Here is a 26,595-nt window from a genome sequence, read left to right on the forward strand (position 1 = left end):
ACCAGGTCCCCATCTTCGAAAGCAAAAAGCAAATTTCAAAAAGCAATGAGATCACAGTTAATTGCACATGTTCTAATAACTTCGGTCATGCCGCGGTCTCCCAACAACTGCTTTCCCTAGTGTGACCGTAGCATAACCAATCTTCTGTAACTCTGAGGGAATGCTCGACTTCTACACTTTAAAACAGCATTACAACATTTTTTGAAACATGCTTTTTTTTTGTGGGAGCAGAGAGTTACACATCAAAGTCAGTCGTTTCTTTGATTTTTGTATGATATAAGCTAAGCTAATAGCTTAGCTAGTAGCTTAGCATAATCTGTTTGTTTAATCTCCAGAAAACATTAAGTTGCTATTTTATGCCACGTAATGAGCCAATACTGTAAATGATTAAAATGCAGACTAAATACCTGAGTTGGCTCTATCGTCTCATCTAAGCCAGAAACTACATCTTTAACTTCTATGGAGCTTTGCTATGTGATAAACAAAATACAGACATCTTTCCTATTCTTAATTTTAGTCACTGTCTAAAATCTAATAACCTTGTTACAAAATGTCATATAAAATCTTAAAGAAGTATATTTTATGACTGAAAAAGAAGTAACTATTACATCACCGATGCCCAGTATCTCTGTAATGATGCAACAGGTCTTTCACTGATTTCAAGGGCAAAAAGTTCATCAGAAGCAAACGAATGATTCCGTTTAAAAGTGAAACGGGAAATTTTGCAGTTTAACTTTCAGGACAGCTGTGATATATTTTTTGCTCGGGCCTGCGTCAAACTACCCCGACTCTCTTCCAGCCTGCATATCAGGCCACTGCGCTCGCCGCGTGAGTCTGATCACTTTCTAGGCCACCAGGAGGGGAGTGGATGGCGAGGCGTGGCAAAGTGACATTGAAATCCTGAGAGGGGCCAGACAGGGCCGCTCAGTTTCTGTATTAATGCTTTTGCAGTGGCATACGGGGATGTTACAGCGAGCCGACCCACATTCACATTTGCAAGCAGACACATAAATTACTCTCAACTAAGTTCGACGGGTTATTAAGTTAATTCTACAACTAACCTAACTGATCATCAATAAGCAACAAGCACACAAAAGACTCTTCCTGAATCGCATGTAGGTTGATAAAAATAAACCTGTGTCATAAATAATCAGAATCTCTACACTGCTTTTACTTTATAGCCCATTGCACACACACACACACACACACACACACACACACACACACACACACACACACACAGGCAGGCACTCATTTTTGGAGGGCTGACCCATATTTACATGTGCACGCAAATACACACACACACACAAACCCGCACACTAATGCACACACGGTTTAGAAATACACCAGGAGCTATGTTGGCACCTCTAACTGGGACACACTATAGCAGGCCCCTGAGGGCCCTTGGCTCAGGATGCTCACAACACTCTGGACCGTGCCCAAATAAACTAGCTACACCACACGCACTTGAACCTACACACACACAGACACACACAAAACTTCCATTACACTTCCCATACTGAATTGAGCTGTATATCAAAACCAGGCTGTTAAAGTGGTTAAACTTCACAACTAGCCATTGTTGGTGACGTTTTAATTTGTGCGTGACGAAGAGCTCTGAAATGGACATTTGGAACGCATTTTATTTCCTGCTCATTCACAGACTCATTAATGCTGCAGCTACAGCTGGGACGAAGTGTGTCTCTAAAGAACAAACCCCGGAGAGCTTTGCACAGTCTCCCATAAACGGCAAACATGATCATAAACCACCAGCTTCCCACAGTGGGAGCTAAATTTCAACTTGTATTCCTAACGTTTTACTTTTTCACTATGCATTTGAGATACAATATGTGGGAGTGGACTTACAGTACATTTGACTCGCAGAGCCAAGCAGACGCGCAAGAAAAAGTATGATTTTTATCCTAGCTCTCTCCAAAATCCTTTCCTGAACAGATGGGAGTGGGTGAGATCAACAATTTTACAGTCTGAGAAAGATTTTTTTTCTTGCATGAGTGAAGGGAAGGGATTTCAAACATTCATGAAAATACTGTATTTCACGCTAATACAGTCCAGACTGTAAGTATATAGACAGTTACACATTTCTTAGTCTTCAGGCTCTGTGCCTCACTAGTGATACAGAAAGAACTGTGTGGGAGATATAGCTCTTCTATCACACAGTGCCAGAATTGTAGCAGTTTTAAAACGAAATTGGCTTTTCTTTTTTTTTTGGGTGTGGAAGAGTTCACATGAGGCTCGTAGCTAATTCAGTTACCATTTAGTTTGAGTGGGAGCACCCTGGCAATATGCAGAGCAAAGAGTCGGCCGAGCAGGTGAAGAAGATAAGAAATTATTAGAGCCGTATAAAAGCTAGTTGGTTTGCCAAAATCAACAGTTCAACAGTTGGGTTCATACTCAAAAGCAAAAGCAAAAAAAAAAAAAGAACGCCTGGTAGACGGAAAGGAGCACATGGCAAGAAAAATCTCAGTATAACAGCACAGCAAGTCAAGAATGCTGTTGAGGATTGAAAGTCTATTAGTTTAACCTCAGTGGATTCACCGCCGCCAAACTCATAAGAGAAAAATCAAGAGAGGAAAAAAGGCAGTTTGTAAAAAATTGTGAAATGACCCTTAAAACTAGCCAGTGACAAACGTACGGTGTTAAAAAGGTATAGCCAGTGACCCTGACCCTCCTCCTCTGTCAAATGTTGGTGGAGATTCTGTTTAAGAGTGCACGGCTGTCAAGGAAACAGTCAATCAAACAGCAGTTTGCACGATCGGATTCAGCAAAATTCACCAGAAGAAACTTTGTGGTTTTTTGGACAAGACAGCCTTAAACATACTTCTAAGTCAGGGGTCGGACACCTTTCTGATGATGAGTACCATCTAAAATTTCCTCAGAAGTTAATGTGCCATATCAACCATCGCATTAGCAATACATTTAATAACGCTCTATATGAACAGTTACACACTATATAGAACAACTTTATAGAACTATATTTGTTTGCAGATGTTGGCATAGTGCAGTATTGTATTTGTGTGTATTTCCGTGGTGCTGATGCTGCGCTGAGCGGACAGCTCCTGAAGCATTTGAAGTAGCAGAATGTGGAAATTTCAACATCGCTTGAAAAAACTGCCAGCTAGCAACGTCCCTCTCACCGGTAGGCTAAGTGATTTTTAACTAATTATAAGTTGAATCTGATAGTTGGGGTTGTTAGCTAAGATACCGTTATTAAGAAGCGGCACAACTAATGTCTCTATGTGAGCTAATTTGCGATGTGCACCGGTGGCACGGCCATTTATTTTTTTAATGCACCTTCGCAGATTTACTCACTGCGTGTCGTGCCATCAGTTAACCCTTCGCGTGCCAGCTGTGGCACGAGTGCCCAGGGTTGCCGACCCCTGTCCTAAGTAATCTAAAGGCTTTTCAGGCAGAGGAGCATCCTAAACTTCCTGCTTCAGTCACATGATCTCACTTAAAGCGAGCTCTGTTTCACATGCCAACAAAAAAGCAGGGGAGGAATTAAGTCTGAGGGGACTTTAGAAAGCTGCTGAATTTACCTGCTTTTGTCTGAGATCTCCAATTGGTGGTCAGTAAGTATAAACAGAGAATCATTGCTCGTCCAGTTTCTTTTTTTTTTTTTAAATCAAAAATGCAGAACCTGAAGAATAAGAAAGTCTACACTGGACAATATTCATAAGAACAAGCCTACAGCAAAGCCTCAAGCTGTTCATATTGATGGAGCTTTAGTTTTCTTCCCCCCATTATAGCTCTTACCTAAATCGCATTTTCATATGTTTAGTTCTTTTTCCTGCTGGCAATGATGTATGAAAACTGTAGACATGAAGTCATTAGCTAAGATTAGAAAAGTAAAATGGTGCAAAAACACATGAGGCACTCAGTCATTCAAATAAACTCACAGGTCAGCCACGTTTGTCAGATCCGAACTCTCAGCTGCTTGTCTGGGACTTTATCTGCTCGTTCATATGTGACAGGGGTGGGGAACTCCAGGCCTCGAGAGCCGATGTCCTGTAGGTTTTAGATCTCACCCTGGGTCAACACACCTGAATCAAATGATCAGTTCATTACCAGGCTTCTGGAGAACTTCAAGACATGTTGAAGAGGTAATTTAGCCATTTAAATCAGCTGTGTTGGAACAAGGACACATCTAAAACCTGCAGGACGCCGGCTCTCGAGGCCTGGAGTTCCCTACCCCTTATATGTGAGATGCCCTCAGTACTACACAGCCGTACACACAAATGGTTTTCGTGTCTAACAAGGGATCGTAAGGTTTTTCAGGTGCATTGAATTTCAAATTTGCCTGATAATAACCTGGGTTAGCTCATCTGATAATTGTTTTTCAGCTTGTCCTGCTGTCATAACACAGTTTAAACAGTTTGGTGAACACAATGTTATCCCAAAATAATAAGTCAACAGAATAAGTTGGGCACACCTATCCTTTAATATTTGCTTCAAGGTCACGGAGAAGTTTTCGATCTGTTAACGTCTGTGTTAAGCTGGTCTTATCTCTGCGTCTATCCGATCCGTTTATGTGTAATTATACAACTCATCGCATCAGCACAGCTGCGCGCGTGACATCATTAAACGGTGGAGTGTCAGCTCGCTCGCTCACCGTCTCCAAAGAGCTGCAGGATGGCCAGGTCCACATGTCTCTTCCAGAGCGACTCCTTCTGGATGGCGATGCCGTACCCCGTGGTGGCAAAGATGTAGCCGCTGCCAATGGTCACCAGCTTGCAGCCCTCGTCCCTGCCAGCCATGTAGTTCAGCACGGCCGCATCGTAAATGAAAGCGTCTAGTTTGCTGGAGAAGAAGAGAGCGAGGGACAAAGAGGAGGAGCGATAGGTTACAATTAATTAGCACTTGGGAGTCAGACATCACAGCTACAACATTCCAATTAACCTGCTAAATAGCTCTAAGCTGCTGATAAGTCTAATAGACTTCCACTTGGTTTGCCAAAGGCTGGGGCTGGCACACAAACTGGCGAAAAAGCGCACTTGATGAAACTGAAGAGGGGGAGTGATAGTATTATTGGACGTATTCAGCTGAGATATATTTACATGAAGCAAGACAAACAAGAGAATTTCGCAGTGATTACTTTTTAAGTCATCGTAGCCTGAATTTTACACTTCTATTGAAACAGACATTCTGATCATCGTAGTGAGTCCAATAGTGCTTCTGGGAACTTTAAAACATGATTAGGACCATTCCAAAAAGCATTCAATCAATTGAAATGAACAAAAAGCAGATTTCACCATAATAAATAATACTGTGCCCAAAACAAAGAAATGCACACTCAGTTTAATTCAGTTTTTTTCATATAATGCCAAATCACAACAACAGTTGCCTCAAAGTGCTTTATATTGTAAGGTAGACCGTACAATAAGACAGAGAAAACCCCAACAATCGGACAGCCCACTAAGCCCTAGCACTTTGCAACAGTGGGAAGAAAAACTCCCTTTTAGGGCAGTCATCTGTACAACCAGTCAGGGGTGACACTGACCGAAATACTCTTTTCAGTATCTCAAGTAATATATTCTAACACAATTTGCCAGTAATAGATTTGTGAAGTTTAAACATAAATGTGGTCATTTTCATTTTGACATTTTTCTTTTTTAACTGAAAATAAATGAATCACTTTGTTGCGAACATGCTTACCCAGACTTGAGACTCTGCAGAGCTTCATTGACATTTCTCTGATGAAACTTTGTCATGTAGGAGTGCATTTCTGGGTAGTTGTTTCTAATGTTTCTCTCTGTACTTCCATTGGGGACGGTGCCAAAACGAAACGGAGGTGAAAAGTCGTTGGGACTCTGGAACTGAACATAAAAAACAGAGAACGGAGAGGCGTGTAAAACTCTGATAAGTCTTCACACAACATTGGGTAAGGACGAGCGAGTGGCACAGCATCAAACAGAAACCTTTCACCTTACCTTTTTGTCTGACAGACCGGATACCTGGTCCACGTACTCCTCCTGGATCATGAAAGCAGCCAGGTTGGCAGTGTAGGAGGCCAGAAAGATGACAGCAAAGAAGGCCCACACTGATACCATGATCTTACTGGTGGTGCCTTTGGGATTCTGCACTGGCACAGAGTTGTTGAAGACCAGACCCCACAGCAGCCAGATGGCCTTGCCGATGGTAAAGGATGGACCATGGGGCTCTAAATTAAATAGAGTTATTGGTTAAAGACAATAGATCACTTCTGGAGCAGTTGAACAATTCTCCAGGACATCAGTGATCTATTTAGAAGAACAAAACCAAAAATTTGAATTAATTTGCTACATATATTTATTTTAGGATTTCAGTATGATCAAGGAGTTTCATTTTTTTCCCCTTCTATGTTTCTGATAAAGAAATTTATCCAGGACTTCATGACAAACAACTAGCTTTGGTTTAGTGCTAATTAGCAAGCGCTTGCTCGCTAACATGCTAGACCTGAGTAGCCACTTGGGTCTGGCTTCAAAATAGAGTTTGTAACACACTCAGCTTTAAACTGTAACTTTACAATATGTTATTTGTATCTTACTGAGCATTGTGTCAGTGCTTCGCAGCCATACAGTATACGAACTCACTGTATTAACCAAGAAGCTAGATTTAGCTGATAGCATGACACTCCACCTTCTTGTCCAAATACATTCCTGAAACGTGTCCTTCACAAACCAGCCACCGTATTATACAGTCATGTGAAAAATAAGGTTTTCACAGGACTCTATGAAAACTTAGCATGCTCTATAATTTACTAGTTTGTAGAATCTCCTTTAGCATCAGTAACATGAAGTAATGGTTTTCTTTATGATGTTATCTCACAACACTATGGAGGAATTTTGGCCTACTCTTCTTTGCATAGTTTATTCTGTCCATTTAAGTTTGCAGCCATTTGTGTATGCACAGCTCTGTTAAGGTCCTATCGCAGCATTTGATACAGGTTGAGGTCTAAACTTTGACTAGGCCGTTGGACCAACTTGATTCTTTTCTTTGTCATACATTCTGTTTAGATTTGTTTCACTTGCTCGTTTGATTAGATTTGTTGCTGTTGGACAGTATTTTGTATACAACAGAGTTCATGGTAGACTCAACAACTGCAAGGTGGCCAGGTCCTGTGGCTGCAAACCAAGCCCAAATAATCACCCTCCACCGCCATGCTTGATAGTTGGTATGAGGTGTTTGTCCTGTTATGCTATGTTTGGCTGTCACTGTGGATTATGGACAAACCTGTCCAAACGGAACTGTTCCAGATGTTTTGTGGTTTATTCAGAGGCAACTTTACAAACCTTTTTGGAGAGAAGAGATTCTCTCCTGCAAACCCCTCAAAAACAAGTGACACTTGTTCAGTCTTTTTCTAATTTTACAGTCATCAACTTTCGCATTAATATTTGCTAAATGAGGTCTGCAGAGTCTGAGATGTAGCTCTTGGTTTTTTTAAAATATTTTTTTCCGTATTCCACGGTCTGACCTAGGAGTGACTTTGCCAGGATGTGAATACAGATTGTGGCATTGTGTTAACACACCTGAATATTCCAGAAAAGCCAACTGCCATAATGATTGCTGTTATAGAGGCTCTCACACTGTCTGATGATCAAGTTGATTATTAACCTGGCTGCTACGTTCCCTGTTACTTTTTATGGAAGTAACAAAAGTGTATTTTTCACATGGTTGTACGTAGTAATATGTTACTTTGTTTTATTCTTGGTATTTTTATGATATAATACAGCTTTACATGATGACAAGCAAGACCTGCTGTTTCATGTCATCTATATAATCTTATATGTGACTGCAGTAAGTAGATTTTCTTTGTTTTATGTCATTTGTTGGAGCGTTGTTGGTTCCATTCGTCTATGAGTTGACAGACTGGTGCATTACAGCCATTATGCTGTGATTAGCAGTTGGTTCATAATTTGTGTGGGTATGTGTGATTGTGTGAGAGAGAATGAGAGGGTGTTTGTGTGCAACCATGTGGGTGTGTATTGTTGTGTGGACCGTTTGTTCATGGACAAACTCTCCTTATCGTGCCAAAAATCTCCTTTGTGAAGTTTGCAAGAAAGTTACTTCAATGAATTGGGGCAGAGATTTTACAAATCTGCAGCCGAGTCATTGATATGTTATTACATCAGATCTTCTGACTCCAAACTTCGATCTGCACTCTTCATGATACCAAACTCCCACAGCGCTACAAGCAGATAAAACAAGGAGGCACATAGAAAGAAAACAGCGCTTCAGGGAGGAGTACATCTTCTCCAGAAGCTGATGAAGGATGAGAGGAATGAAAAAAAGATAACTATTGTCTATATATAGCCACATTAGAGATAGAGAGTTGAGGGAGACATTGATTTTTTTTTCCCTTGTTTCTCATCTTTTCAGCTGAGGAGATCTAAGACGAATGCTGTCAGAGTTGACGTGTGAAATATGAAAATGAATGCAAATGACTTGTCCGGTGTGAGCAGCGCTGGAGGATTTGCTGAAACCTGTGCACTGCAGACACAACTGTAAATGATAAAAAGAGAGGCCGGTGAAGGAGGACGAGGAGAATGAAGTCAATGGGTCAGTGAGGACAGCTGGTCTACGCTATATGTGGAGGTGGCCTGCAATGTGTTTCTGTGTCTCATTCATTTTTTGTGAACAACGAAAAACATTTTGTACAACACGGGCTAACTCTTGTATTGTTACAGAAAGGAAGCATCTGTACCTGCACTTGTTTCTTTGGCGAAAATAGCTACTCGGACTACAAATCTCACTGAACACTCCTTCTCTGAAGAACCAAATTACTGGCCACCATTCTCGTTCATAAACCTCGCCAGCTAAGACAAGTAACCTGTGAACTGATACTGATCCACAACATTTATTTCTGTGGATCTTATTAGGTGTTTAGTGTCATATCCACAATTTCCAACTTGGCTGTCAGTTCAGATGCTTTCAAAAAAAATCTGAAACAAAAAGTGTCTGAAAATAAAGCCGACAACAGACAAGTAAATGCTGGGTAGTGCTGGTAAACATGCAAGTGTGTATTGCGTATATCAAAGTGTTTATCAGCTATTCCTGTACCTAGTATGTGCGTTCAATACGTGTGATGTTTGGACCCAAGGTCACTAAAATATCATCTCACCTTATCAAAGAAATCTGAATAGACCTGCTGCCTGGGCTACGTGCACAGGCAACATGTGTACATGTGTTTTCTGAAAATCTTCTAGGTCACAGAGAGCAGCTGCAGCACACAAAACAAAGTTTTCAACCAGGATGTCTTTTTGTTGTGGTAATTTTGAGACTGAAAACGTGACATTTTCACCCGTGAACTAAGTGCTTTGACACACTTATAATCAATATAAATGCTGAAATGCAGAAATATAAATAGTGCTGGTTTATTTATTGGTGGATATTAAACACAGATAAACAGATGAAGAAGGCAACCCAGCTATAAGACTGTTTACATCTATATCACTGAATGGTTTAGTCACCGACAGGTACTGTGTGTGTGTGTGTGTGTGTGTGTGTGTGTGTGTGTGTGTGTGCGTGTGTGCGTGTGTGTGTGTGCATGTTGCGCTGAAGCCTCTCACCTCTGCCGTCAGCCAGACACCGGTTGTAGCCCACAGGGCTGAAGTACTCGAATATAAACACAGCCACTGCTGACACCAGCAACAGCATCACGAACATCATCACCCACACATCCGCACTGAAGGGCTCTGGAGGGCGAGAGAGCGAGAGAGGGAAGAGGAGAGAAAGATGAAGGGAGAAGGGGGGGGAGCATGGACAGAGAGAGATAAGTAAACGGGTGGGGCGGCGGTGGGATGTGTAAGGAGGCAGAAGACGGGGAATAGACAAGGGACATTAGCAGAGAGCAAGGGAGAGGGAAAAAGAGCGAGGGAGGTGGAGAGAAAGAGAAAATGAAGCAAGAGAGAGGAGAGGGCAAGAGAAATATGCAAATGTGGTGCGCCAGATTGAGAAGAGGAAGGAAGCATCAGAGAAATGGAGTGGGAGTGGGAAATATAAGAGGGCAAAGAGACAGGGAGCAAAACAGTTAGCCGTATTATCATGCACTCCAGTGTTCGCTGTGCAAATGTGCTGAAACTTGGCTCCTATCATTTGGTGTGGCCACTAAATCTCTTTCTGTTCAACTTTTAAAGGGGAAAAAAATCAAACAGCGTAATAAAAAGTCATCACTGTCCGTTTGTCAGGAAGGCTAACGAAAAGACATTTGTTCAAAAATTGCTTTTAAACTTAACTCCTAAGAATTCTTGAAGTCTTTAAGTCGAATCATTTAAGTGAAACTGAAAAAGTCTGTACAGTTCAAAAGGATGCAGCTTTACTGTACGTGTAAATATAAAGATATTAAAATGCAATTTGTCCTCCAGTACAAACTGCATACACTATATGAGTCTGTACTATAGAGGGGATTTTGTTCTCTTTAAAGGGGCTTTGGTGGAGCTGACTAGGGACAAAAGCACCATTGGTCTACATACAGTTATATGAAGGAGCCTGTCTATGCTAGCTTAACAAACATACATGCTTTTTACTCTTATTTTTTGCCATTTGATAAAGAATAATGCATTTTAAGCATGACTAAATTAAACTCCACTTCCTGAACACAGAATGTCTTTAAAATCCTGATTTTCATCTGTGTGAAGGCCAAAACCTTTCTGATGGATGCCAGATTTTATGCAAGAAGAGCCCTACAGAAGGGCTGTTTGTGCACTGGCCATTAGGCCATCCTACATTCAAAATGCTGATTTTAAAAAAATAACTTTCCAAAACCTGCCAGATCAGAGCACAAATGAAGATCAATCCTTTAAGAATAGTGCTTAAATGCCTGGTGGCTTATCCATTATTGTGTTTTTGTTTAGTTTTTTTCAATAAACTGCACAAAAGAAGACATTCCTACAAGTTTGACCGGTCTCTCCTGGATCAGTGCTCACACAGGTCAAAACACAGCCTTTGGTCTCTTCCCCTGATCCATCTCTGCCGCCCTCCCCCAACCTTTTACAGCTCGCCTTCCTCACCTAAGAAAGCCGAGGGCGAAACGGTGCCATTGCTGCGAGAGACCATGACGCTGATGCCTGTCTCAATAAAGGGGACGGAAAAGTCAATGACCTCTGACCTCTCCTCGTTGATGGTCAAGGAGCCGACGGCCATGTGAGCGTTTTTTAACACCACCTAGGCAAGATGCAAAAAAAAAAAAAAGCAGAAAGAGAGAAAGTGTCTGTTATCTGTGTTTCTCAACACATCCGTCAGGCAGCTATCAATAACAGAGGCAGAGTAAGGCAATGAATGGAGTCTTGTGTACTGTGGCAACAAACACATTCAAAAAAATTATTTCAATGGAGATCGTTAAGAATAGCTTATGGTCATAAAACAGCATAAAAATAGCATATCACAGCCATCGGTTCATTTGAAGGTGACTGTGCAGTCTTTCTAAATGTGAATCAATCCTGTTTGGCGATGTAACACAGACAAAGGTGGACATCCTTATAGTTTAAGATCATTAATGTGGAAAGCAAATACTGTTTATACCGTCTATTCAGTTTCCCCTCTGCTTCAGGATGAATGAAAAATGAGCCTCTTAGCAGAGAAGTTCTGGATTATCTAACATGTCAATGGTAACGAGCAGGTTTCACGATAGGACATGTTTTTGTACTGACTTTAAGATCAATGTTATATCACATGATCACATGGTCAGAATTCATAAGCATATGGCGGCATCCTATGTCACAGGTTGTTATGTAGATCATAAACAAGGCCGGTGTAATCACAGAGTTAATTAGTTAACAAGAGCAAGTGTGTTGTACAGATGTCTCTATGCCCTTTTATGTGATGCATTACTCAATATGTGACTTTTTTTAAGGTCAACTTTGACCTCTGGCACTAATAATAAAGGTCGAGGTCAAATGCTTAGCCAACTTGTGAGTAAAGGTTTTACTGATTTTCACTTTTGGTGTGCAATTGACCTGATTTTCACCAATCAGCTCGAGCTGTTATTGGTATCTAGCATCACACATAATTTGAAAATGATATCTCTGAAACTGTGGATGCTAGACTGCTAACAAACAGACAAACAAACAAACAGACCTGATTATGTACTGCCTCCCTAGCTCCAGATATCTAAAGGTCATAGAAAGCATGAGTTAGACCTATGCTTTGTTTATGGAAGACATATTAAAGGGATTATTGGGACCAAAATTAAATTTAGGTTTTTTTTTTCTCTGTCCTGTATTTATCCCCTAGTGTTTTTTGTCAGTTTCACAGTTTTAAAGATATCAGCTGAAGGGATGTCGGCCTTCTCTTGAATATAAAGGAAATAAATGGGACTTGATTTGGCACATTCACCTAACAAACAAAAGATCCCCAGTTTGATCCCAGGAATGGACACAAACTCCTTCACGGTTGTGTCAGGAAGGGCAAATCTGGCAAATCAAATATGTGGCACCACCTGCTCTGGCGACTCTTTTTTAATAAGGGAGCAGCTGAAAGCAGTTTTCTTTCATGAGGGAAAAAGTTCCAAAAAACACATTTGAAAAATTTAGCAGTAACGTCTCGCTGTTGTACCCACGAGCCTCTCCTGAAGGGAGGATGGATGCTTTCTTCGGCTGACTGATACAATTGCTGGGTGTAGTTTGATAGAAGGAAATTGGTTCCTATATTAAACTGCTCACAACATTGATTGTGGATTTTTTAAAGTGATTTTTTATTCAAGAGAATATTCAAGAGAAAGCAGACATTTCCACAGCAGATATATTTTAAAATGCACATTAAAAGAATCTCAATGACAGACGGCACTGCAGGCTGGAGGAAAAAGCATGTCGATTAGATTTTTGGTTGGTGAACACTTTAAACTTTAGAGTGGACGTTATTTTCGGTCTTATTGTCAAGCTGCTCACTTCCTTCCATTAACATCTGTCCCAGAATACATACAACACTTTACCCTCGTCTTCAGTAACCACATGGAGCAAAAGAGGCTGAAACACCAACCTCTCCAAAGAACAAAACCACAGCTCAGTTCCTCAAGTTAAACTTTGTTCTGAGAAAGGGAGAAAAGTTGTAGTTCCTTTGTAGTTCCCTTCTCCTTGTCCATTAACATGTATAAAACATGATGCAGACAGGGCACTCTCTATCTGCTAGCTGTCCAAAAGAGTTTTCCGGCATACGAGGGAGATTAAATTTGATATGAGGTTAGGAAAGAAAGGATACAAAAGTGTGCAAAGAAACATGAGGCTAAGAAAATGGAGGCAATGGAGACAAAGATGGAGCGCGGTAGATCGAGACAGCACACTTTCCACACATATAGCACTCGGACTGGACACTCGTGACGCTCGCCAGGGGACGGAGAGGGGGAGAAAGACACAAAGAGGGAGGGAGTAAGTGGGTTACCACAGTGGGTCAGGGCTGCTTGAAATAGCCGCCCCAATGCCTTCCTCTACCTGCATTCCTCCCCTTCCATACCTCTGCACAGGTAGTATATTTAGCCCCAAATTTCTACAGCCCTACAGCACAAGTGGGACAGGACTGTCTCTCTGAGTTAATAAGGCGTGTGTGACTAGTGTGAGTCAAAGCTCCGCTGTGTGCTTCAGTGTTAGAGTGAGTGCGCGCACACAACGGTGAGTCATAAAAGGGAAAAAGACAAAGAGAAGCGAGTGAACCTTTGTTCACTACCTGTGAAGTGGACCTTTACAGGCAGGGAGAATATTACACATCTGCTCTGCACATTATCTGCAATGCTTTTTTTTTTGTCAAGTGTTTATGTGTGTGCAGCATGTGTGCAGCATGTGTGCATTTGTAACTTTCCGATCTTGCTTATTCTGCCAGCATATGAGTATGGATGTGCGTGATTGCCTTTGTGTGTGCGTGCCTTAATGTGCGAACATCTCCCTGGGGAAGACAGCGAGTCCAACCAGCAGCGTACTCACTTCTTCTCTCCCCGTTCGCTCTCTCCATCTCCCTCCTACGACTTGTTCTCTCCGTGTTATGAAAGTGACCCATGTGGGTGTTATTGAGAATGAGTGAGCGAGGTTCTGCGTTTGCGTGTGTTTATGTGTCTTGGCTGGTGCGTGCGTGCGTGTGTGTGCACGCGTGCCAGTCTTTATGTGTCTCTGCTAGCGAGGCTAAAATTCATGTAATCAAGCGTATTGCCTCTAATATTTTAGATTAGGTGCACTGGGGGCTGCGCAAGTCAGCGCAGCCCATGAAATGTGACACTAACTGCTAGAATTGAGTTAGGACAAAATGTAGGACTTCTCATCACATTCATTGATTTTCTTTTTTCTTTTTTTAAATTTGATCTTTTGTCTTTGTGAGCTGTGGCAAATTGTGAAAACGCCCTCGATGATCTCTGTGAGATATCCGGGAGCGCGCACAGACATGTTTCGTGCAAGCGTGCGTCGCCGTCGGTCCAGATCTCGGTCCGCCGTCAACGTGAGATATGCTGCAGTTTTGGCTGTTCTCCAAGCGGAGAAGGACGCAGGTCGGATTTAGTTAGATCCAGCAGTTATGGCGGAGCTTTGCTGAAGTGTGAGAGTGTAAATCTGACCTTACAAGTGCAACATAAAGAAACGGTCTCACCAAATAGGGTTTCTTTGTGTCTACATGTCTGCTTTGGTTCATGTTTTTCTGTGCTTACTCAGACATTAGAGTCTGTTGTCTGCATGTGTAAGAGAGGTGGATAAATGCCCCCCTCCCCCCGTCTATTCTCCTAATGACCATTCATCTGTGGAGGTGAGAAGGAGATGGTACATTACGACGCTTTTAGTCAGGGCGATAGAGTTTATTACAGGTGGCCACACTTACAGCTCGGTGCCCACTAAAGAGAGGTTGACTGTAATGGCTTTATGTAAGAGATTAAATGTGTCAGTAAACTGAATAGCAAAAGTGTCCACGCAGGAAAAAGCAGACACGTAAACTCATCTCGTCTCTGTCTTCTGTGACTTCCGAAGGCTGCTCAAACTTTATTATCCACGCAAAGTTGGGCAAAGCCAAAGTCCTTCAGTAGCAACTGTCACAAAACATGTTCTCAACCCGTGACCTTTGGGGTCCTATTGATCTGTTTGCCTTCATTAACAAATGGCCAACGTCAGACAGCACAAGTGCAGTTCGCTCTTATAGGTTGAAGTATGAGAACTGACAACGACCTTAGCTTGGGAGCAATGTCGATTAGGAAATGTTTCAAGCCCGCAGTGAATTGTTGCAGCTGACTGAGCTGAACCTGGGGTGAGGTGCTTAACCCATCTGACATAAGAATTAGGCCCGTGTGGCACAAGCTTGACCCGGAAAGGGAAGCTTATAATTCAAGGTATGAAAACGCGCTTCAAAGAGGAAATGAACCCTTCAGGTAGCCCCTGTGTGAGTTAAATATAGCTCAGGACATTGAAAGCAAACAGTAACTTTGTTTCCCCTTTGATCTTTTATTCACCTTCACCTCCAACTTGGCAGTAACTCCAAGCATCCTAATGCGGTCCGCTCATCTCAGCAGAACAAGAGAAAAAAGAATCACACTGGCTGCATGGTAAAAACAACAAGCAGCTGATATAACGATGCAGTAAGAGGCAAAGGGTACACAGCTTTGACTTTATATTTCTGCTGTCCAATTTATGTAATTCATTTTGTAGCGCCAATAGTTTTGAAATGGCACCTTTTATTGTTACTTCAAACCAAGCTCAGGCTGTTCTCTGAGCAGATCAGTGGATATGAGGAAACCTCAGTGCCAGTCCACACCAGCTGATGGCTAAGCTAATATACTTCATACTCATTCAGCTGGGTTTATAGAGTTGCTTTAGCCTGCCTAAAGTTGATCTTGCATCTCCAAGCCACTTTGCAACCCACCTCCACCCCCAGCTACTTTTTTCACACTGTTTTTTTCTTATTTTGTGGTATTTTGGTTATGTTTGTGCCCTCCAGAGAGGAGTTTTTAACCTAAGGAAACATACTTGCGTCCGATCCTCCAAAAACACAATGCTGACTGACTGGAAAAGTGGGTCAGAACAGGGAAGGGAGCAACAGCGGCCATTACCACAAATGGGCACGAGAAATACAGCAGAGAAGCCTGGCTGGTGGCTGTAGTGGACATTTTTCATTGTTTTTAACATTCGGGTTCAATTCAGCTCTATGTATCATATACCTTTGTTCTTGTCCATAGCTGGTTAATGGACCAATAACAACACAAGCAAGAGTCCACAGACTGTTTGTCACACTGCCCCCTGGTGACTGTGAAAAACTACAACATGTTGACAATGGTCTGCTAGGCCATGATGTATGTATGATGTGTCTAAACTGATTGTGATTGATTTCTGGTAGTTCGTGACCTCCCTGGCAGAATATGCCAGTGCATATTCTGTTATTGGTTGGTGGGTAGTTTCTGATTTGCATTGCGCTTTTTACTCAGAGTAAATCACAAGGAATTTTTAGTGCTAGCATCAGACAGCAAACTCCACCAATCACTCGCAACTGGTCAGGAACATCCATTTTTATCTTTCCGTCACAACTGGTGGTTGACAGTTGGTTGGCCTCCGGGTCTGTATGACTAAGCCCTTATTTAATCAATGCTGTCTCTGCTGTCATTGATGTCTGCTCTGTTTTGTATGGGGGGTCTTGCAAGAAATGACTGCAGATGGGAATAATTTTATTTTGACAGTAGCAGTCCTGATGGAAATAAGTGCAACTGTCATATAATTTGCACATGCATGACAATGAGAAGTTTTTTTTAAATTCCGTTTCCCCAGAACATTATTAGTGGATATCCTTTTTGATGATATCGTCTCCATTACATGCAGAACTGTCACTTCTGCGAGTCAAGGTGTGCAAAATTAAAAAATAAGACACAAACAGACGTATTACATCCTTACCTCTCCCACCATGCCGTTCCAAGTTCCATTGACTTTCTTGCCATGTTTTCCATTGGTGACCAGGTAAAGGTCATAGGTAAATTTGACTGACTTGGCAATCTTCTTCAGGATGTCGATGCAGAAACCCTTACAGCAACGCTTGATGTAGATCCCTGACTCTTTTGTCTGATTGCTGCATAAAAGGACAGATGGACAATTATTTAATTAAAAATGTACATCTGTGTGAATGGCCATGAATCATTAATTGTAAAAGTGATTTGGTGTTTCTGGCACTGTCACTGTCACACCGATGAAGTGTGAAATGATTCCACCTCGGGCTCCGCAAAGCTGCCGTGGGAAATTAACATCATTCACAAGCAAATTTTAGGCAGTTGCCAGGCTTTTCATTTCTGCTTCGGTCAGTTCTGCAGTAGGTGGATCTGTGAGCTACTGTGGCAGATGGCAGAAAAAATATGTGTAAAAACTCACACTAATCTAACCCTTTACTCGGTGGAAACTAGTTTTTGTCTTGTAACGCATTCTTACGTTTGATTCTCAGGCATTTCAGCATTAATCTGACACAGATTTTATACACGTGAAATTTGAGCCTCACACTGCTTTGATCTGTTTCCGGCAGGGTACAGTGTTCCTCATGCACGTCCCACTAAGCGGATCCACGTCTTCCACAATGACGAACGGAGCCTCCTCCAATGTCACGATGGACAGGTGGTCATCCTCTCTGTTTGCTGGTCCCCCGTATAGTTCATAGCGAGGCCACACATGGTACTTCATGGACAGGGAACCGTTCTCCCATTTACCCACCTGGAGAAACATCGAGAAAACAAAAGAGAGTAAATCTGCCTTTAAAATCACACACCAAGTAAGACTTTATTCCTTTATGTAGTTACTTAATAGCAATCACGGAGAGACTTGCAGTCTTTTTATTTTCGTCTTTTGTGATTGAGCCTTGAAGTGCCGAAAATAACACTGAAACACATCAACTGGCAGAAATCAAAATAAAAACAAGAATTAAATTTCACACTGCAGTAACTCAAGACCATAAAAAAATAACTGCAGCTCTGCAACTGCAAACAGCTCTGAAATATATCACCAGGATCCTGCATGGTGTTCAAGCAAAAATATCTCAATATAATTTTAGAGCTTCTTTTTCTACTTTCTGTATTTTTGTGATTTTGAGATGAGAGGTGACTTTTACCTTTGACAGATTCTTTATCGGTTAAACTTTTCATTAAAAACAAGAAAATTCAAATGAAAGTTTAATATATGTACAATTGCTCCACCCACCCAAGGAGAAACCCACTAAAATAGATGGCATATCCTTTGATTTTCATACTAAAAAATTCATAAATGTAACATTTAGAGATCCTGTCCCATTCATTAGGTTACTTTTCATGAGCCCATGCTTACATTAGTGTATTAGATGTTCATTAAACAAACCTTCCTACACTGCAGAAAGCTTATCTCCTAAAATTACCCATGAGCCAGTGCTGGAGCAAAGAAAAAAGGTTAGCTAGTATGGGACAGACAAGCCACAGGTGTTTCAATGTTTTCTAAGCCTAACAGAAAGAAAACAGTGACTTCCTGCTCTTGGATCACATGTCTGTTTCTAGCCACACCATTCTCTGGTGAACACACCACTGGAGATCCACACGGCATTTCTCTATGGGAGGTTTGTTCAAGGATCTCCAACTACCCCTAAGAGACGACCGAGTGTTTTAACCGATGCATGAAACGATACATTTTTAGACATAAGTTGTAACAGCCGCCGTTTTCTTTGTGAGCATTTATTACACGGCGTGCTGCGGGGAAAAGCCTGTTCTAACGTTTGAGTCTAAGGTTTATTTTTTAGCACCTGGCGGCTCTTTTTTAATTCTCATCCGTAAATAATCTGCTCTTTAACCGGATTCAGTTTATTTTGAAAAGTCTCAACAGGATCTTGAGCTTTATTGTGAAAGGTTTATGTGGAACATAAACAAGCGGACACGCGATGCTGTTGCCGTTGTTGTTGCTAACCACAACGCATAAAAATAGGCGCTTGTCCGTTGTAGTGTGGTTATATAAAATATAAGAGAAAGAGAGAACTTTAAGAAATTAATATAGCCACTACAGTGACCATTAAAACGATGAAAAAATATTGCCGTAAACAGTTTATTTTGCGACACCACAAAACAAACGATAGCGTAAAATGAAACATAGACGGTTTTATATCATCATCCGATATATATCGTTATATCGAACAGCCCTAAGCCACGGCGTACAAAGCTTTCTTCAACACCAGTTAAGTAGTTCAAGTTTAAAAAAGATAATGGCGATCCTTCTTCATCCTGCTTCCCCACTGTAGCACAAATGAATAATGATGGAAAATCAAGCACCAAGATCCACCTGTTGTCTGGAAAATGAGTCCCTACTTTCTCTCTAAAGATACCAGGATGGCTTTTTAGAGAGGCAATAGGGACTTCTAGAGACTTCTTCTCGTAGCTTTTCCAGAAGTCATAGAGATCTTACCCCAGTTTCCTGAGTTTTAATTAAATCACATTTTTAGAAGAACCCCACCTAAAGCCACTTCCTGCTATCCCAAGTCGTGTTTTCACTATCAAACTAATAATTCTACCCTGTAACAACCTGATTTCCTTTTCTAACTCCTGAAAACAGTTTTGTCCAATAGCTATTGTGTCACCGTGTATTTTTGGTGAGAAGAATTCCAACAAAACTAACCTGTGTTTTTCTTAGATCTCCCCATTGAGACAGATTGTCAACATCTTTTTGTTTTCAAGTCTCCAGTGACTCCAGAAGTCAGAGAAAGCCTGCCAGAACTCTCTGTTATGGGTCAGTCGCACATTAAAGTGACAATATGGTAACAGCATGCCAGCAAAGAGATGCCTAGAAATCACTAAATGGTGATCAAAGAAACCAACAGGTGGTATTGCTGCTTTAACCAGCGTATTACTGTAAAATTGATTAACCTAAATTCTATCAAGCCTGGCTGCCCTCCAGCTGCCTTCAGAGATTCCACATATGTGTATTTTCTGACTGATGGAGGAAGCTTCCTCCAGATGTCTCTAAGACCATTTTTAATAATGACGGTGGACAGAAGGGAAGCTGAAGGTGTATAAGGTTCCCCTGTAATTCTACCAGCTGAAGGATGGGTGGTACGTTTACAATCCCACTACTACTGAGCCATTATTTAACTGTTTTGTTTTATCATTTAATTTTTCAGTTCATGTCAATTTTATTTATATAGCACCAAATCCCATCAGCAGTTGTCTCAGTGTGCCTCAGAAAACCTCAACAACCTGATGACCCACAATGAGCAATCACTTGGCGACAGTGGGAAGGAAAATCTCCCTTTTAACAGGAAGAAATCTTGGGGAGAACCAAGCTGAGGGAGGGGCAGCCACCTGAGCTTGCCCCTTCCTGAGCAAGCTTTGTTTCTCTATCCCTGCCCCCACTGATATTTAAAGTTCCAATCCTCAAATCTTCCATACAGAGCAGAGAGGGAAAAGAAGAAAGACGGGACAGTGAAACCCTTCCAAGAGCAAACTATCTTCTGTTTTTCATACTTTTTATTGTCATAGGAGCTTTTCCCCGTTTTTCCTTCCTGAGTTTAGTCAGTATCTTCTTTACACAAAACCCTTTTTGTTTACTTAGCTGTTCGTGACCAACCGCTCTCCTCATCTTTAAAACAGAAAAGTCTGGGGAATAGTCTGACTCCCACAGATGGTCTTCCAAGGGTTTTATCAAAAAAGTAACAGGAGTACGACTGTTGGCGCTCGTCTCGTGATACGATATCTGAGGATTGCTACAAAGACTCACCCTCAAGCATTTATTGCTCTTTATTTTCAGGATTTATGGCATTCAAACAACCTGTAGTTATACTCTGATTTTCAGCTTCAGCTGCCTTTATTCTCGTCTGTCCACTACCTTCACTGTCCTCCACTTCTGTCATCCTGACCAGAGCTTCTACCTTTTGCTTCGTCAGTCTCGTGCATGACTCCTTCCACTCTAGCCTCGTGTCTAACAGGAGAGCAGAACACTCACAGAGAGAGATGCCATAACTTTTTTGTTTTGTTTGTTCCCCTGAAGTGAAATAAGTGAGTGAAATTACTATTTCAAGAGAGTGTGTAAAAAAGAGAGGAGAGGAGAGGAGAGGACTGGGACACAGAGTAGAGAATGAGAACAAGGTTATTCTGAAGGGCGAGACTGAAACAGAGGGAAAGTGCAGAATTCAGATAGAGCGTAGAGGACGGGTAGAGAAATACAGAAGTGGATGGAGAGATTAATTGAAGAAAAAAAGAGATGAGCAGCAGCTAATTTTGCAGAGAGAAAGGGAGAGTTTAAAGGAAGAGAAAGAGCCAAGTGAGTGTCTGGATGACAGAGAAAGAAAGCCAGAGATGGAGCTCATTCAAATGCAAAATACAGGCTCTTCTGTAGAGGAGTGTCCAGCTGTAGGTCTGGAGGACCCTCTAGCCCTTGTGGCTCTACTCCACTGAATAAGCGTCATCAATTAGTCAATTTCCCCCGGATGGCTCTCACATAAAACCATACCTGGAAACTATGCCTGTGCCCTTTCCTCCGGTTGTGCCAAGTAGGCCATTTTTATGAGCGGAAAGACGTGGGTGGAAGTGGGAATGGATCATCAGCTAATTGGACTCGGTATAATGCAAGGCAGGGGAGGACAGGGAGCTGTGGTGTGAGTATGTAAAGTTAGGTTTGCACTCTCATTAAATATGTAAATGTGCTCAAGCACATTGGACTCTGGGGAGCACAAACTTGGCAAGGCTGCCTGGAGTGGACAAACTAAGGCTGTGTATCTCTGGGGCACAATGCAGCCTTTTTCCTGTTGGGACAAAAAAAGGGGGGGGAGTGAGCTGGAGCAAGTGATGGAGACAGACAGAGATGGAGGTGGGGGACTAAGAAATGAGTCGGGTGTATTGGAGGATAAGGGTTAAAATCAACCAGCCAGGGCAAAAAGCATGACTGGGTACTACAGTATACCTGCTACTTCAAAGGTGCAGTGGAAGGATGATTGTAGCTGGAACTCATTAGGATCCAAGAAAAGTGGTTCAGCTGGAAGTCAAGCTAAGAATTAAACATGAGCGAGGGAATAGGAGGAGGAGGAGGAGGAAAAGGGATGGGGTGGTTCAGGCTGCAAGGGGAGAACGGGATAGAAAGGAGAGAGAGAGGAGGGGAGAGTTTCACCTTGTTCTCCGATCAGAGGACAGAATATAGATTAGAGAGGCAGAAGAAAGAGAGAAATACAGAGAATAAAGAATAGGGAGAGTCAAAGGAGTCAGACTGCAGGACACAGAAACAATAGAGGGTAAGCATCAGGAAACACAGATGCATGCCGGTGACTTGGCAGGTGGTGATGCGTCAGGTTCATTTAAGGTTGTGGACATGGGATTATTGTTGCCATATGTTCACTACCATCTTCTTTTCCACCTGTGCTTGGAGACTTTTTTCCCAGTCTGTACAATGAAAAATCTGCACCTTCATTCACTGAACGGAAGTTTTACATTTAAAGTTTGACTGACATTTAGTTGTTATTCATTAAGTCGTACGTTTCGATACGCGAGTCAGCAACTCTCTCGCAGCTGAACTTTCAACCTCTCAGCTTTAAAGGCCTGTGGCACAGTGCAGTGTGTTCTGTGCATCAGACTCAATCTCATCTCTCCATTCTTTAGCTATAACTGCTTATGTGTGACGGTTATAAGGAGGCGGAAACCAATCCCAGTTTGCATTATGCAAGAGGAAGGATACAAACTGGGCAGGCTGGCAGTCAATCACAGAGCTGACACATAAACGGACAGCCATTCACCTCTGTGTTCACGGGCAATTTTACCACACAGTTACTCAAACCTGCATGCCTTTGTTCTGTGGGAGCGTGGAAGCGTTAGCAGAACATGCTAACAAAAAAAGCCACTGGAAGTTGGGAGTCTACTTTTGTCCACAGCAAGTAACAGTTAGAATATTATCAGTGTCTGAGCAACTTGTTCTACACACATTGTGTTAAATAATGTCATCATAATCACGGCTCAACTCAACGTTGTGTCAGTTAATGCTGCTAAAGGCAGCAAGTCCAGATCGCACCCTTAAGGCGTTCTTTGTTTCAACAGGACCAAAATTACATTATTTTATGAATCCATAGTTTTCAGTCATGTGATCGTCATGTGACCGTCTCAACACCCTGGCAGGCAAAACAGTACTCCAACATGACCGCAAATAGTGGACGCAGAACAGAAGTGTTGTTTTTTTCACCTGTCTTGAGTCAAAACTACTTGGATCATCTATCCATGGAGGAAAAACAAAGGCGTTTTTAGTGACTTGTGTTCCATATTCTGCCACTGCAGAGCTCAGTGAGAATCTTAAAAAAATCCCTCACCTTACACTGCTGCCAGGATGAAAGCTTTCTGGTTTTTGTTGTTTTTTTTTAAGGTGAAGAACGATAAATTGTCATGTAAATCTTGTGTTTTGTTGGGCATTTACAAAGTAGGGCCAGTAAAGTTTCAACAGCATTAATTTGTCAAATTATTGTTGCATCATAACAGTAAAGCTGACTGTGTATTTTTCTGTTGTCAGTAAATCCTTCCTACAGTTTAAATGAGCCGTCACTGACAGTCGGGGTCACTGTGGAGAAGAAGGGACTAGTGGCCTGTAAGGCAGGGTTAGCAGAGGTGTGTTTACATGTTGGTGCCATGTCTGCACAGTTCTAGCAGCTGTAAAGCTGTACATTCAAAGACATTCAAAGGATGAGTGGAAGGCAAAGGACAGCAGTACTGTTTTTGCCCACAGGGTGGGCGTGTCCCAGTAGCTCTGACATCATGTGAAAACTATGGATTCATTGATTTTTTTACATTTTTTTGTCCAGAACATTCTTTGCCTTTGCTGCCTCTAAAACTTTTTTTTTTAAAATTAATAAGAAACTTTTTTTTTTTAATTGTTATTTGTTTTTAACGTTGTTACCCTCCAGTTTTTAAAAATGCCCATCCTCTGTCAGTTCTAAGTTTTAAATATCTAGTCTCCACGAGGTTTAGGTAAACAGAATGAACCAGAATAGATGATTCATTACACCGTGTCATTATTTATTTAACAAAAATCAACCCAAAATGCACGGTGAGAAACTACGTAGACCACATGATTCACTAGCTTGTAGAACCACATTTAGCAGCATAACTTGTAGTAATTGTTTTCTGTATGACTTTCTCTCATGTCAATATGGAGGAATTTTGTCCCAGTCTTTTTTGCAATGTTGCTTCAGTTCATTGAGATTTGCAGGTGTTCATTCATGCACAGCTAACTTAAGATTCCACTGCATTTTAATCAGGTTGTATGTGACTGGGCAATACTTTTCTTTTCTTTTTCAGCCACTCTGTTGTATATTTGCTGTGCTTGGGATCGTCGTCCTGTTCCACGGCCCAATTTTAAGCCAAGCATTAGCTGTCAGACACATGGACTCGTATTTGACTCGAGAATGGTTTGGTATGCAGAGGACTCATGGTTGACTCAATAGCTGTAAGGTCACTGAATTGACTTTACAGCCACCTCCACCACTGTGCTTCACAGTTGGTATGAGGTGTTTATGCTGATATGCTGCATTTGAATTTCTTCAAATGTGGGTTGGGCATTATGGCCAGACATCTCCACTCATGTCCCATCTGTCGAAAGGACATTGTTCCAGATGTCTTGTGGTTTGTTCGGATGCACCTTTGCAAACCTGAGCAGTGCTGCTGCTGTTTTTAGTGAAGAGGCTTTCTCCTGAAAACCCTTTGAAAAAACATATTTTTTCATTCTTTTTCTAATTGTACTGTCATGAACTTTAACATTTAACATGCTAACTGAGGTCTGAAGAGTCTGAGATATAGCACTTCTGTTGTTTGTAGCAATTTCTCTGAGCATTAAACGATCTGACCTTGGGGTGAATTTACTGGGACCTCCACTTCTGGTAAGTTTGGTGTAGGTCTTGAGAGTTTTCCACTTGTAAATAACAGAATGAACAATCTCAGATTGTGTGGAAATGACCTTATAACCCTTGCCAGATTGATGCGGAGCAACAATTGCTTCTCTAAGATCATTGATGTCTTTCTAGCCTTATACTTTTTTATTATCAGGATGTCTGTAAATGTATGAATGGATATCTGTATGCAAATGACAAATTTTACTCAGAGAATACAGTTTCACTCCATATATTTACCTTGATCTCCTTGTCCCACCCAGTCTTTACAATAACTTGCTGCCTGTTAGTTCTTAAGGGTGTCTTGACATCTTTTTAGTGAAACAAACAGATTTTTTTGGAGACAGCGCATAACCGGGATTTTGTAACAAAAAAAAAAAGCCGCATAACAAATAGGCAACTGTTAACCAAGTTTTGAAATTAAATCAGCTGTGGAGCAGCATTCAAATAACACATCACCACTCTGGAGTCTCTGCTGCAGTGCATTGCTCAAAGGCACCTTCACTGAGCTGATAATATCTAATCAGAGTTGCGTCTATAAGGCTTAAGGCTTAAAATGCTTGAAAAGTGAAAATCAGACGATAAGAGATCCAGATAAAAACACACAGATACTCGCGGACTTCATAGGGAACAGCTAACTCATTGCTTCTATTCATTTTAACAGTTTACAAAATGTTTTACTGTTAACAACAGAGGACAATTAGGTTAGTCAGGACTTATAATTTTATGCACATCGGCTGTTTTTTTTTCATATGAGTGTCTTATCCTCCCCCCCGACACACACACAGACCGTCAGTGTCTCCCTCTGTCTCACCCTGTCCCACTGTCTCTCCTTGTTGAGCAGAATGATGACCAGCTTGGGATGCATCTGGTATCCGTCCTCACTGAACGACAGATTTCGTCCCTCAAACGTCACATTCATCAGGTACCTGCAGAAGAAAACATTGAGGAAAGAAACAGACTGACGCATATATCACTTGCTGGAAAATATCCTTGTCACTGGCATTTCACAAATGTCTTATTTGTTCTATATATCTACATCCATTCAGGTTCCATTACTCAGTTCTCCAATCATTAAAGTTTTATTGCACATTGACTTATTTTTTAAGCATCTTTTCTGACAAACCCAGTGATATTGCATAAATTCGTCATCTGCCAAGAAACAGCTATCAACTAATGTCGAACCAGCTCTTCCATAAATAGATATACATTAGTCATCACTTGGATAAACATTTCAACAGAACAGCAGATGATGTCTTTAAGACGGGACTAAAGAAAATGAATTTCAGCAAATTATGTCATCCCTAAATGTCAAATATTACATTTCAATCACTGCCAATGAGTTCACCTGATATTTCCCCATCACGAGCTGGATGAAAAAGTTGATATCAAACCTCTATCTGTTAAATAAAAGCTACAGTCAGCAGGTAGGTAGCTTAGCACAAAGACTGGATACACAGGGAAACATTAGTCACTCAGTACTTCATCCTTCAAACGTAACAAACACGGAAATTCACACGTTGTACAAGGTGTGAGAAAAAAATTCGACATCTCCAGCATTAAAAACAATTAACAACCATATCAATCAGACTTTGAAGGCTGACCCTTATCATTCAGTCTTATACATGTACCCATCTACAGATTGTTTTGATAGTAGCTGCTATTTTCTTTTCAGATCAGTCTCTCCGTTTGAGTCTGCGATTTCACCACTTATACATCATTTAAGAACATCTGTGTCCAACTGAGTCAGCTACCATGTCTCTGATCATCGCTGGTAATGACAGCTGGTTCTGCAACTACAATATTAGA

The 26,595-nt window shown here is 41.4% G+C and overlaps 1 protein-coding gene across 5 annotated transcripts in view; it reads right to left on the reverse strand.

The window, feature by feature from the left end:
* The window catches only part of grin2ba (glutamate receptor, ionotropic, N-methyl D-aspartate 2B, genome duplicate a), a 141,668-nt gene that overhangs the window by 21,136 nt on the left and 93,937 nt on the right, over positions 1-26,595 (reverse strand). For all 5 annotated transcript variants that reach the window (XM_084926642.1, XM_084926640.1, XM_084926639.1 and 2 more), the window contains exons 8-15: positions 25,601-25,715; positions 17,428-17,636; positions 16,836-17,007; positions 11,007-11,160; positions 9,567-9,692; positions 5,949-6,178; positions 5,674-5,834; positions 4,631-4,818 (exon numbers count right to left, since the gene is read on the reverse strand). In XM_084926642.1, the coding sequence (XP_084782768.1) occupies positions 4,631-4,818; positions 5,674-5,834; positions 5,949-6,178; positions 9,567-9,692; positions 11,007-11,160; positions 16,836-17,007; positions 17,428-17,636; positions 25,601-25,715 (1,355 nt within the window). The remainder of the gene's footprint in view (positions 1-4,630; positions 4,819-5,673; positions 5,835-5,948; positions 6,179-9,566; positions 9,693-11,006; positions 11,161-16,835; positions 17,008-17,427; positions 17,637-25,600; positions 25,716-26,595) is intronic.

Source organism: Perissodus microlepis, chromosome 4 (genome assembly GCF_051167445.1).
Source record: "Perissodus microlepis isolate ML-2025 ecotype Zambia chromosome 4, ASM5116744v1, whole genome shotgun sequence".
Taxonomy (NCBI): Eukaryota; Metazoa; Chordata; class Actinopteri; order Cichliformes; family Cichlidae; genus Perissodus; species Perissodus microlepis.